This window comes from Quercus suber, unplaced genomic scaffold (genome assembly GCF_002906115.3).
Source record: "Quercus suber isolate HL8 unplaced genomic scaffold, Cork oak 2.0 scaffold_609, whole genome shotgun sequence".
NCBI lineage: Eukaryota > Viridiplantae > Streptophyta > Magnoliopsida > Fagales > Fagaceae > Quercus > Quercus suber.
The window spans coordinates 217,205-229,634 of NW_027070052.1; the positions used below are offsets into that span (position 1 = coordinate 217,205).

Sequence of the window (12,430 nt, forward strand, 5' to 3'; positions counted from 1 at the left end):
GGCTTATCTAGCTTTCAAGTATTAGTCTGCCACCCATAGTCCTTGGGTTGCAAACACAGCAGCCCAGGTTCTTGAAAATGGGCTTTTTCTGCCATCCTCTATGGGCCTTTGTCCTCCTATGTCCCATACTTCTTTTAGCTCTTTTTGGTTCTGTTTTACTGTGAAACGGAGCGCTTTAGTACCTTTTAAAGTATTCGTCTTTTTTGAAAGGTCAGTGCTGAGTTCAGACTTCCGAGGCTCCCCTGAGAAGACACGTGTAAGTGACAAATCCCCCACAGACACAGATCACAGATCACAGACAATGGCATTTCCTCTCTCTCTCTCTGTTTACTCTGTCACTTTCACAATCAGTCACTCTCAGCAATGGAGGGGTTTGGTCCAAGGGATTCTCTCTCTGAATTCACTCTAACTGAGGTACATTCATCATCCTCTTTGTGAATCCACTCATGGGTCCTTCATTTCTCAGCTTAAATTTAACTGCTTTACTTTGCTTTCTTTTATTATCTGGTTCAGATGGTTGATTGCATGTACTCTTCTCTAATGGGTTTCTTTCTAATTTGACATTTGTGGGTTTTTTCTTGGTTCTCCAATTCAATTAAGTATATTTTAAAATAAATCAATAGAAGACTTTTTTTTTTTTTTTGTGGGGTGGCTGGCTGGCTGGCTAGCTAGTGGTTATATTAGATATTACATAATATGATTATATGAAGATGGGCTTTGATTGAGGCCTTCAGTGCTAGGCTGGGGAGGCTTTATCAAGCTTGGATAGGGGGCAATCTCCATTGAAAGAAGAATCATAGGGGATGTAGTTAGAAGTAGAGTTTTCTGCTTTGTGTACAGTATGCACTACCTTACCGTATGATATTGCCGTCTAGATTCGAGTGGCTGATAATGTTGTACCATATCAAGGTTGAAGTTGCTGTTTTGTCTATGAGGGTGTTTTAGCATTTATTGTATTTGCAACTCCAAAGGAGAAAAAGGAAATTTGCATAAAAGAAACAGAGAAAGATTACCAAATAAGACTCAATAGTTAGAATGAACTAAATTTTTGTTACAGGGCTTGTATGGTACAAGTAAAACACAACATAAACTTTATTTCCACATCGGACATCAGTGGAAAAGTGCACCTCTAAAGAGGATTCTTGCCTCTTTTAAGGATATGAGTTACCACGTGGTACATTCAGTGTTGGTAATACCATCAAGTGCACTTAAGAACACTAGCCTCTTGGAGTCTGGGCGCAAAGCAAAGTGTAAGACCACCGCTGATTAAAGTAAAGCGCACATTTTCAGATATATTATATAATAATTTCTAATAAAAAGATACAGAGCATATTATAAGGGAAAAAAAAAGTTAATAGACTCAAAATAATAATGTCTTTTTCTTATTTAGCTAAAATGGATGGTGCAGTTGCACAATTTGAAAGTTTAAATTTTATATAAGTTATTTCTATTTCTTAAATTTTTATATGGTAAAAGTGATAACAATTATTTATGGACAACACCTATCAAAAAAAAAAAAATTATTTATGGACAACAATATGATAGCAATCTACTCATAGAAAGTTTAAACAAGACATTTTGTATAATTCTCTTGTACCTTATAAAAATACATAATTGGGATAGCTATGGTCAAATGAAGTATATGGTTCTTTGAAAATAAATCCAAAAGGCAAAGACCGAAAACCACAAGAATAGTAAGTTATTTTTGTTCATGTCTTTCGATAAGTTGTTATAAACAAAAAGTTTTTTGTGTAATACAACACCTTAAAAACAATGTTTGATTAATAAATCAATTTCCATATCATTTCCTTCAAGATCAAGTATTTACTTTTGATGATTCATTATATATATTTTTTTAGCAAAAAATAAAAAACGCACATAAGCCTGCTATTTGCTTCTTCACGAAGTGCCAGAAGAGCGTGCATGAGGTCATTGAGGTGCACTTCATTAAATGAGCCTCACTTCGACTAAGTGAAGCCTTTAGACCTCGGGGTTGAGCTTTAAGCTCGCCTAAGCGCAATTTTAACAACATTGGGTACACTTATTTGTATTGATTAGTCTGACAATCCTGTCAGAGGGGACATTAATTGTTATATTATGCTTTACTTTCCACTTTCACTTGCATCAAAGTTTTGATGATTAGCTAATTATTCTAACAAAGTGGGAAGAGTTGATCTTTCTTCCAAAATTGATGATTTAGTAATGCCTGAACATTTTATGGTGGAAATTATTATATAATTTTGAATAATACATGATTCTGTGTCAGAGCATTGTCTGAGATTTGCAGAAATGCTTTCTGGAAAATAAATGACAGATTGTGAAATCTGATATTCTAGTATAATTATGACATGTTCATTTTACTCGTCAATATATGGTTGAACTGTGTGACCCGCCTTCATATATTTATTATGTTGCTTCTGGTGGTGATGAGATGAGTTTTCCAACTGATACCTTTTAAAACAAAGAGGATCTGATGTGGGCATATTTTTGCTTGATCAAAGCTTGCTAAAGCTAAAGCATCACAATTGGCAGTGTGTGCAAAATTCTTTTACATTTGGGCTAATAAGAATGTTCCTTTGTTCTTGCAGCCTTAGATCAAATCTTGAGATTAGTTGAACCCCACTAATTGGAATAGATTATTTTCATTTAATTTGCAAATTACATTTCATATTACCAATTTACCATCATACTGCTCTCTTTTTGTCTAGCTTCTATGATGATTATTACTTTTTTGTTTGTTCATAGATTAAAGACATGGAGAAGATATTTAAGGAGATAGGGGAACAATCACTTGGTCAGGCGTTTTTCCAAGATATTGCAACCAGCTTTAGGTGAACTTCGATTTCACTCATATCTTATCTATAGCATATTTCAATGAAATGGTTTCTTAAAGTGATAAGAAGATAATGTGCTTCCTTATAATAGGGTGTAATTAATCCTCGTATCGTATCTTTTTCTTGGCTTGCTTTATCATTGCAGTTGCTCAGCTAGTCGTGCTGGAAAATCTGCCATAACATGGGAGCAGGTTTTTCATTCAAACACTACAATTTCTTTGTATTTTCTGGAAAATCTGCCATAACATGGGAGCAGGTTTTTCATTCAAACACTACAATTTCTTTGTATTCGAAACTTTTATAACTCTACCTTGTTCTCATTGTGTTATAGGTGCAAAGTTGGTTCCAAAATAGACAAGAACAGTTGCAAGATAAAGTTACTCCCTCATCTGGTGCCCTGAAATTATTTGATGATCTTTCAGATGTACCTATTTCAAGCAAAGCCCCTGAAAGCTCTTTAAATCCTAAAGGTCTTTTTTTTTTTTTTTTTTTTTTTTTTTTAGCATGGGTGCAAACTGTTGACAAGATGCTCATGATTAATATTCTGTTCAATACTTGTTCCATGGGTTTTTAATTCAATGCTTCAAATAGTGATTGCATTTAGATAAATAGTTTTAAAAAGTTGTTTAATTTATCACAAATTTATATTTTGGTTTTTTTACAGCAATATCAATAAAAAAAAAAAATCTCTCCCTGTTGAGTAAAAATTAATACTGTGGTCAAAATACATTGTTGGTCCAAGGTCTCTAAACTTTTTCTCATGAGAGATCTTAGTCCCTAATGTTTAAAGTGATCACTTTTAGTCCCTAACAAACTTAAAGTGATCAATTTTAGTCTCTAACAAATTTTAAGTGATTGCTTTAATCTCTAAGGAGTGATGATGAGTCAATTTTTAGTTTGACCATGTCATCTAAGGGACTAAGTGATCATTTTAAACTTCAGGGACTAAATTGGTCTTGGGCTAAACTTTAGGGACCAACAATATTAGTTTAGACATTCTTTATGCTGACATATCATCAAATTCACTACAAAGAGGAGAAGACAAGAAAATCACAGCACAAAATATTTCAATCTAATGAATCTCGTAATGTGGATTCATCTGCTTAAAGCTCTACAAAATCCTTGATAGTATGATGGTCCAGGCTTGGCATATAAAGGTAGGTTTGGTTAGGGTTCAATTTTTCAATAGTGCCCATTCCTTAATCAATAGATTGTAAATTAAGAAATTTGCACTAATGCATGGTTGCACACAATTGCCTGTTGCTTCAACAACCTAGAATGGGCACCTTATCAGCATGTTGGCCCCAACTTAAGAGCTATTGCTCAGCTTATGAAATGGTGCTCAGAAGTTACTGTGGACTCTGTTCTAAGCTTTAGCTTTCTTTTCTTTTTTGAGCTATATTAGCTTACTTGCTTATGCACAGTTTTTAAAGCCTAACTTTTTCTAGGTATAAGGGTACTTTTACCCACTTTCAGAAAATTAGTAAATGAGCCAAATTAAGTGCACTTTAGATATTTAAGTACAAATCTTGTAGCCCTGACTATGTTGGTTCTGCGGTTGCATAAGTAATGCTGCATTTTTGCAAATTGATTTAATTAGTTTAATTTCCAATATATTTTATTTGTATCATACTCATATTAATTAACTACGTGAGTACTATATCTTTTTTCTTTTTGTCTGAATAAAAAACTATTTTCATTGTTTTAGGTATGCTTCTTACTTTTCTCTGTCTTGTCTAGTATTTCATATTTATTATTTCTGCTACTGTTAATCACTCAATGACCATCTGAGATGGGTTATTTTTGGAAATACATAGGGCTACAGATTTTTAGCCACTTTAATTGTTGTATTAATGCCATACGTTATCCTTATATCAGACCATGGAGGTATGCTATGCTTTAAAATGAATTCTCAACAAGCTATCTTATTTATAATGGTAAAATCGGAATATTAGATGTAATTTAATGCAACTATAATTGCCATTGACCTCTAGCACAATTAGCACCTCATTTCCTTGCAAGTATTAGGTGGAAGGTGAGGTTGTAGGTTCAAGACTTACTATGTGCATGTGTAACTTACCAATAAATAAATAAATTATAATGCAATTATAATTTTCTGGAGAAGCTTATGATAACAAGGTCAATGCAGGCAAAAAGATTTCAGATCTTTCAGGGTTGACATATGAAGCTAAATCAAAGAAAGATAATGCATGGTGAGAACATATCTTTTAATCGAGACATGCAATATATGCTTAATAGGTATTGGAAATATGTACTATGCGTTATACATAGCGCATAAATTCTACAGCATCTATATGTCAACATAAATAGGATTTGTTATTATTATATTCCTTGTATTATACAAGAACTAATTTAGCACATAAATGAATGACATTAACTAATTGCTTTAGTGTGCCTTATGCTTTGGAATAGGCTTCACTTTGGAGCACTTATGTACTTATGTGTTCCTTTAAATTTGTGTATCTTATTCATTTATCAGAAGAATAATACTAGAGATACAAACTATTTTACAAAAAAATTTATAAACTACTGATGTAGTGAGTGATTATTGGTAAATAAAACAGTGATATTAATGGTGGGTTTATATGAAAACCAATAAGAGGTGGCCACATCAACATTTTGTAAAATTGTTGTAAAATAATTTGTGGCTGTAGTATTACTCTTATCAGAATACAACCCAAATTAGTAATATTTAAATATGTTGAAAAAGTTTACCAGCTTGGTTTAAAATTTTCAATTTCCTTGATTTCTTTTCCCAATAATTTGCACAACTTGAAATCATTAAATTTAGGCAGGTTGGTCATTGTATTTCTGTGGGGATTTTGTCAACTAAAAATTGAGGGCATTGAAGACCCTTGCTATTTATAGGACATGATAAAAGGATAATGTGCTAGGAACAATTTTCAGGTAATACCAAGATTTATCAATTATAGATTGGGCCTTGGTGTGATGGCAATTGCCTTTCACCTAAAGCGCCTTGTCGCTGGTTTGAGGATGGAAATCAGCTTCTCCAGGGAAAAATATTAGGGGTGAGGTTGCCTACAAATGACCTCTAACAAACCTTGTAGAGGTAGGAGCTTTGTAGTCTACATAAGACCAACCCAAAATATAGCAATTACATATAAAGGAAGCCATTAGTTCCATTTCTTATGTACTTTTGTGGTCTGTGAGTAGTTATACTTGTTTTTTAATGCCTATAATCATTCTTGTGGAGTCCTACTAAAACAATGACCCCTGCTGTTCCAAATTTTCCTCTTAAAGACAACCTGAAAGTGCACATAACTATGTATAGTAGGTATGTAAAGATGGAATGATAACCGGAATAGACTATTGCATTAATTACGTTATAAATCTGCATTCCTTTTTACAATCTGTTGCGGTCTCAATAAAGTAAGTTCTATTTTTTATTTATTAAATATGTGTTTAAAATTTAAATAGTTCAAACTTCATGCCAATACTATTTTTTATCTTTTGACATTAATGATTTTCAGTTGATGTGTACAGATATATTTGTAAAGGTCAAATATAGAACTTGATGCTGGAAAGCTGGGTTTGCACGTTGCTATTAATTCAGAAATTGGAAAAATAAAAATACAAAATATATTAGAAAAGTAAAAAGAAATTGTGAAAGTAAGATTACATTAAGAAAGAAATGGTTTTTGTAAAACATTACATTTGTGGACAAGTGAAGGTTTGTTAGGATTTAGAAAATCTTGTAAAGTGACGAAACTTTTGCTTATGTCAATATTCATTTCAATGACTGGTATGATTCTATCCAAGTTAAAATATACCTTCTTTTATTTTCAATGCATGCTTTCTTATAATAATGTTATTACCTTTCTAAATTATTACCAGCATCACCCTGTACTTCCCTTGACCCCAAACTTTAAAGCATCAATTAATTCTTCCTACTTCATCACTTATCATACTTTGTTTATGATATTGTGTGGCCTACTGGCCTTAATAGGCCAAAAGATCTAAAGGTAGTTCTTGTCTACGCTGGTAGTGTTTTTTTAGGATCGCTTGTTGAATTCTAATTAATTCAGAATAGAGCACAAATTGTTGCTTTGATACAACAAAAGGTTTAAAAGCTTGATGAAAGTATAAGGATTCTTGTAGTAGTGGTTCTCAGAATACCAGTTTCCATGTTATGATGCAATCTCAAGATAATTTAAACTCACAAGTATCTTTACCGCCAGGGTGAAAATCAATTTCAAAATATATGATCTTGGTTGTGAATATTGTAATCTCCTTTTGAATTGATTTGTGAACCATAGCTAATATTTTAATGGCTTTCCAGGTATGATGTTGCTTCGTTCCTCAATTACAAGTTTCTTAGTACCGGCGAACTTGTAAGATTCATTATCGGATTTATATACTTTTGGGACAATTACAATTTTTTTAACAGTAGACCCTTTTGGTTATTAATATCTTTAGAAAGAAAAAAATAAAAATTACAACTCTTCCATGTCTACATTCTAAATGAAACTGGCTGCTTTGTAATGTTTGTCAGATAAATGTGCGTCATGAACCGCAGCTGCTTGGATTATTTCAAGCAAGAGCTAGTTTTGGGCCCTTACTGGTATTTAACGTGATTTAAATTTAGGATAATATGAGTGAGGCTAATTTAGAGTTGAATTTATTCAATTTGGTTTAAGAATTAGTTCTTGTTTCTTTTTTTTTTTTTTTTTTTTTTTTTTTTTTTTTTTTTTTGGGGCATAACTAGCTTCTCTCTTCATGAGGGAAGGGAAAGAATTGCGTATGTAACTGTATAGCTAACTAGCTGATATCAATAATCTGCCACTTTCAGTAGTAAAGAACGATGAGTTACCTGTGGGAATTAGGAATCCAATTGTCATGGTTGCTAATATCTGGTACATTTCCTATAAAAAAAATAGAACCGTGTTGGTTCAAATCATAAAATCATTAGGTTTTTTTTTTTTTCCTGATTAATTACTGTTCTCATACATTCAATTTATCTGGATAAGGAAAACTATTAGCAAAAGAAACAATCAAGTTAGCAAAACATAACAAAAAAAAGAGCTTTATTTTGCAACACATTTATGGTATACATACTCAATGCAACAAGGTGCACTTACCATGCTCTCACAAAATCAGTATCTATGTCAACCCCTTGCATCCAATTATATGGTAAATGTGATACTGTCCAGTGTCCACCAAATAAAAATCATAATGCACGATATTGGCTAATATATGTGAAGGTGCTATTATATATCACAGGCAGTTCGTGTACGATTTTCTGGCTTTGGTAATGAGGAGGATGAATGGGTGAATGTAAAAAGGGGAGTGCGTGAGCGATCTATTCCTTTAGAACACTCTGAGTGTCAGAAGGTGAAGGTTGGAGATCTTGTCCTGTGCTTCCAGGTAATGTTTTCCTTGGTTTTTTTTAATATATGATCCATAAGCTGTGTTACAATCATGGGTCCTCATGTCCAAACAAACATGATGCCTTTGAGATAATGACCTCTTAGATATTAAAAAGTCTAGAAAATTAAACTGTCATATTATTTTTCTTTCTTTTTTTTCTTTTTTAGAAGAAAACTGACATATTATCAGTCTTGTTAGATATTCGAAAACTTTCCTCAACATTATAGGTGTCTCCTCCTTTTTACCTCAACAGTCAACAGTTATGCCAGACAATATCTACTTTTGCTAATTGATCCTGACAATATCAAATGGAGGATAAAGGGGGAAATTGAACATAGTGGAAAATGATAAACCAAAGATCAGCACTTAGGGGTTTGCATGGAATCAGCACCAAGCAACTTAATTCAGCACCCAAGAAGCTAGGAATTAGCACCCAGCAATTGAAAATTTTCCAATTCAGAAGTCCACCTTACTGTCTTACACGTTAACTGGAGCCTTTTTAAAATAGGCTTCAGAGAGCACATCAATAAGAAAAGTAATTCAAACATAAAACATAATCCCACAAAATCATCAATCAAGACAAAATTACATCAATAACTTTTCTAAATTTGAAATTCAAATTAGCACTAATTCAGTGTGTCTTGGTGTCTGCACCTGGCTTATTTATAGGAAAGGGAAGATCATGCAGTTTACCATGATGCCTATGTTGTGGGAATCCATAAGAGGCAACATGACATTAGGGGCTGCAGGTGCATCTTCACTGTCCGCTATGATCATGATAATACTGAGGTAATAAAGGACAAATTACATTGTTTAAATTTCTCTCCTCTCTCTCTCTCATTTGTGCATTCATGTGTGTGTGCGCAAAACTTCCAAATTTCTTTCTTTTTGTATCCGATCACTGCTCTTAAAAAATTTTGGTTTTGTGAAAACTATATTCATTATTGCTGCCTGATTTCATTTGCTGCATAACAGGAAAAAGTTGATTTTGGGAGGATATGTTGCAGGCCAAAACATTATTCACAGTCCGCTCTGGATATTGAAGTAGGGCCTACACAACATTATTCACAGCCCACTTTTGACATCCAAGAAGGAGTCAAATTTCCTTTTTAGCTTGCATTCACCCTCAGAAGTGATCTTTCTTTTACTTTTCTTTTTTGTGGCTAAGGCTGTGTTTGTTTGCCGTAAAATATTTTCCGGAAAATAGATATTTTCCGGAAATGGTATTTTCGGGAAAGGAAAATATTTTCTGAGTGTTTGGCTGCATTATGAAAAATTTTCAAGAAAATATTTTCATGTGTTTGGTTGTATACTGAAAATGCTATTTTCCTACACTTTCTCACATTTTCTTTGCCATTTTCTCAGTTCCCAAACAAATTTTATAATAGAAATTTCAATGTATAAACTTCAAAAAACAAAAATCACAACAACTCCATTCGATCAAATCCACATTCGGTCAAACTGAGAGAGCGAGGACGAGAGAGTGATCAAAAATGGATGGAAAGGGAGAGATCGGTCATGGGCGATGAGATCGGTCATGGGAAACGACAAGATCGAGTGGAGGCGAGATCGAGCGGCCAGATCAAGCGGCGCGGTGTGATCGGCGCGGTGCTGCGATCGATGGACTGGAGCTCGGGGTTCGCAGGCAGCGATCTCGGTGGGGTGCGATCGTGGGTCGTGGGGTGCGATCGTGGGGTGCGATCGACGGTCGAAGGTCTGGGTTTGGGTCGAAGATCGGTGGGTCGTGGGTCGACGTCGAGTGGCGGTGGGTCGTGGGTCGACGGCGAGTGGCGGTGGATCGTGGGTCTTCGTGGGTCGCCGGAGTTAGGCTCTGGGTTCGTGGCTCTCTCTGCTTCCTCGCGCTCTCTCTCTCTCTCTCTCTCTCTCTCTCTCTCTCATTTTCCGGAAGTTATTTGAAGGTAAAATGAGAACGGAAATGATTTTCCGTAAACTGAGGGTATTTTTGAAGGTCAACGGAAATGATTTTCCGTTTGACCAAATTTTCCTTCACACCCAAACAGCCTATTTTACGGAAAATGCTTTCCTGAAATTGTTTTCACCCAAAACAAACGGACCCTAAATGGAAGTAATCTTTTTCACTTCTTGCGAAGTGTGACATTGGGATATGTTTGTACATACGGTAAAACTTGGGATATGTTTGTACATAAGGTAAAACTTGTGGTACTCTGAAAATCTTGGAATGTTGTGTCTATGGATGTGATGCTAGAGAATTTTTTACTGTTTTTGTTAGGACAAAAAAAATTGATTTTTATTTTTGTTTCGGAAAGGGACAACAGGCCACATATATGAACTAGATGACCACTTTAGCTTCTTTTTCTTTCTTTCTTTTTTTTTTTTTTTTGGTTTTTGGGACACTGAATTGTTCAATTTTAGGGGGCCAAAAATGAAAATTTCGAACCAAATCTTTCATATAATTTATATTGGCATATTTTAGTAAGAAAAAATCAAAAGGCCAGGGGGCCACGGCCCCCTTGGTCTGTATGTTGTTCTGTCACTGTCTATGGCAGTGGTCGGTACATGGTAGGGATTTTACCAAAATTTATGATCAATAAGAGTTTTCAATAATTAACAAAAAAAAAAAAAAACTAATTGACCTTATATATATATATATATTAAAATATTTCATTTTCATGGCCCAACCGAAAACCTCAAATTGTTTCTCTGCTTCTGTTTTAGCTTCTGCCAATAAAATTGTTTCAGCTTCTGTTAATAAAACTGGTTCAGCTTCTGTTAGTCAAACTAAGCCTCACATATGGCATGCTAGATTAGGGCATTTGTCAGATGCAAAATTAGCTTTGCTGAATAAGAACAATGTATCTTTTGTCAATACTAATGAAACTTTTCATTGTGATATCTGTCCTCTTGCAAAACAGAAAAGGTTGCCTTTTAATCAAAGTTCACATATCTCCAATGAATGTTTTGATTTGATTCATTGTGACTTATGGGGACCATTTTCTGTTCCTACCATTGATGGATGCAAGTTTTTCTTAACTATTGTAGATGATTGTTCAAGGTGTACATGGGTATATTTGCTAAAACACAAGTCCCAGACACAATTCTACTTAGAACAATTTTGTGCAATGGTTGAAACTCAATTTGCAAGGAAAGTCAAGTGCATTAGGACTGATAATGGTACTGAGTTCATCATGAAAGGTTTTTTTGAACAAAATGGCATTTTACATCAGTTAAGTTGTGTTGAAACTCCACAACAGAATGCTGTTGTGGAAAGAAAACACCAACACATCCTAAATGTTGCAAGGGCACTCAAGTTTCAATCTAATTTGCCCTTGCATCTCTGGGGTTATTGTGTACTTACTGCTGTTTACTTGATTAACAGAATTCCTAGTTCAGTTTTGAATCATAAAACTCCTTATGAAGTTCTCTTTGGCCATCTACCTTCTTATTCTCATTTAAGGGTTTTTGGGTGCCTTTGTTATGCCTCTACTCTTTCTCATCATAGAACTAAATTTGATCCAAGAGCAAAGAAGTGTGTCTACCTTGGATATCCTTTTGGGGTTAAAGGNTCTGCTGTTTACTTGATTAACAGAATTCCTAGTTCAGTTTTGAATCATAAAACTCCTTATGAAGTTCTCTTTGGCCATCTACCTTCTTATTCTCATTTAAGGGTTTTTGGGTGCCTTTGTTATGCCTCTACTCTTTCTCATCATAGAACTAAATTTGATCCAAGAGCAAAGAAGTGTGTCTTCCTTGGATATCCTTTTGGGGTTAAAGGGTATAAAGTACTTGATTTGTCCACAAATGCTGTTTTTAATTCTAGAGATGTTGTTTTTCATGAACATACCTTTCCTTATGTTAAAGATGCATCTGATTTTACTGATCCTTTTAGTCTTGTTTCTGAAGTTGATGCTTGTTCTCCTGGTAACAGCAATGAAGACACATTTGTTACTCCTATCAACATTTCAGATTCTCACACACATTCACTTGATTCCCAGAGTCCAATCTCTTTTCCTCCTGTTTTACATTCCCATGAATTAAGTACTGATTTGTCTAATCTTGTGTCTCATGATGTTAATACATCACCCTTTACTTCACTTAATCCTTCTAGAACCACTTCACCTTCTTTGCCTGTTTCTAGTCCTACTTTACCATTCACCAGGAAATCCACCAGGGTTCACAAAACACCTGCCTATCTGCAAGACTATGCT

At 34.4% G+C, this 12,430-nt stretch overlaps 1 protein-coding gene across 1 annotated transcript; it reads left to right on the forward strand.

Annotated features, from left to right (window-relative positions):
* Window positions 1-279: 279 nt before the first annotated feature.
* On the forward strand, window positions 280-10,485 carry LOC111990354 (protein SAWADEE HOMEODOMAIN HOMOLOG 1). Its single transcript, XM_065765139.1, has 10 exons — window positions 280-414; window positions 2,746-2,831; window positions 2,980-3,025; window positions 3,166-3,304; window positions 4,984-5,047; window positions 7,156-7,207; window positions 8,097-8,240; window positions 8,913-9,032; window positions 9,219-9,406; window positions 10,320-10,485. Exons 1-9 carry the CDS (start codon window positions 364-366, stop codon window positions 9,354-9,356), a joined length of 840 nt encoding a protein of 279 aa, XP_065621211.1. The 5' UTR covers window positions 280-363; the 3' UTR covers window positions 9,357-9,406; window positions 10,320-10,485.
* Window positions 10,486-12,430: the final 1,945 nt, after the last annotated feature.

Excerpts from the sequence above, each read along its gene's own strand:
- LOC111990354 (XM_065765139.1), top strand. The coding sequence starts at position 364 with ATGGAGGGGTTTGGTCCAAGGGATTCTCTCTCTGAATTCACTCTAACT. Across the intron at positions 3,026-3,165 it reads CTGCCATAACATGGGAGCAG|GTGCAAAGTTGGTTCCAAAA; the intron begins GTTTTTCATTCA and ends ATTGTGTTATAG. Across the intron at positions 9,033-9,218 it reads ATGATCATGATAATACTGAG|GAAAAAGTTGATTTTGGGAG; the intron begins GTAATAAAGGAC and ends GCTGCATAACAG.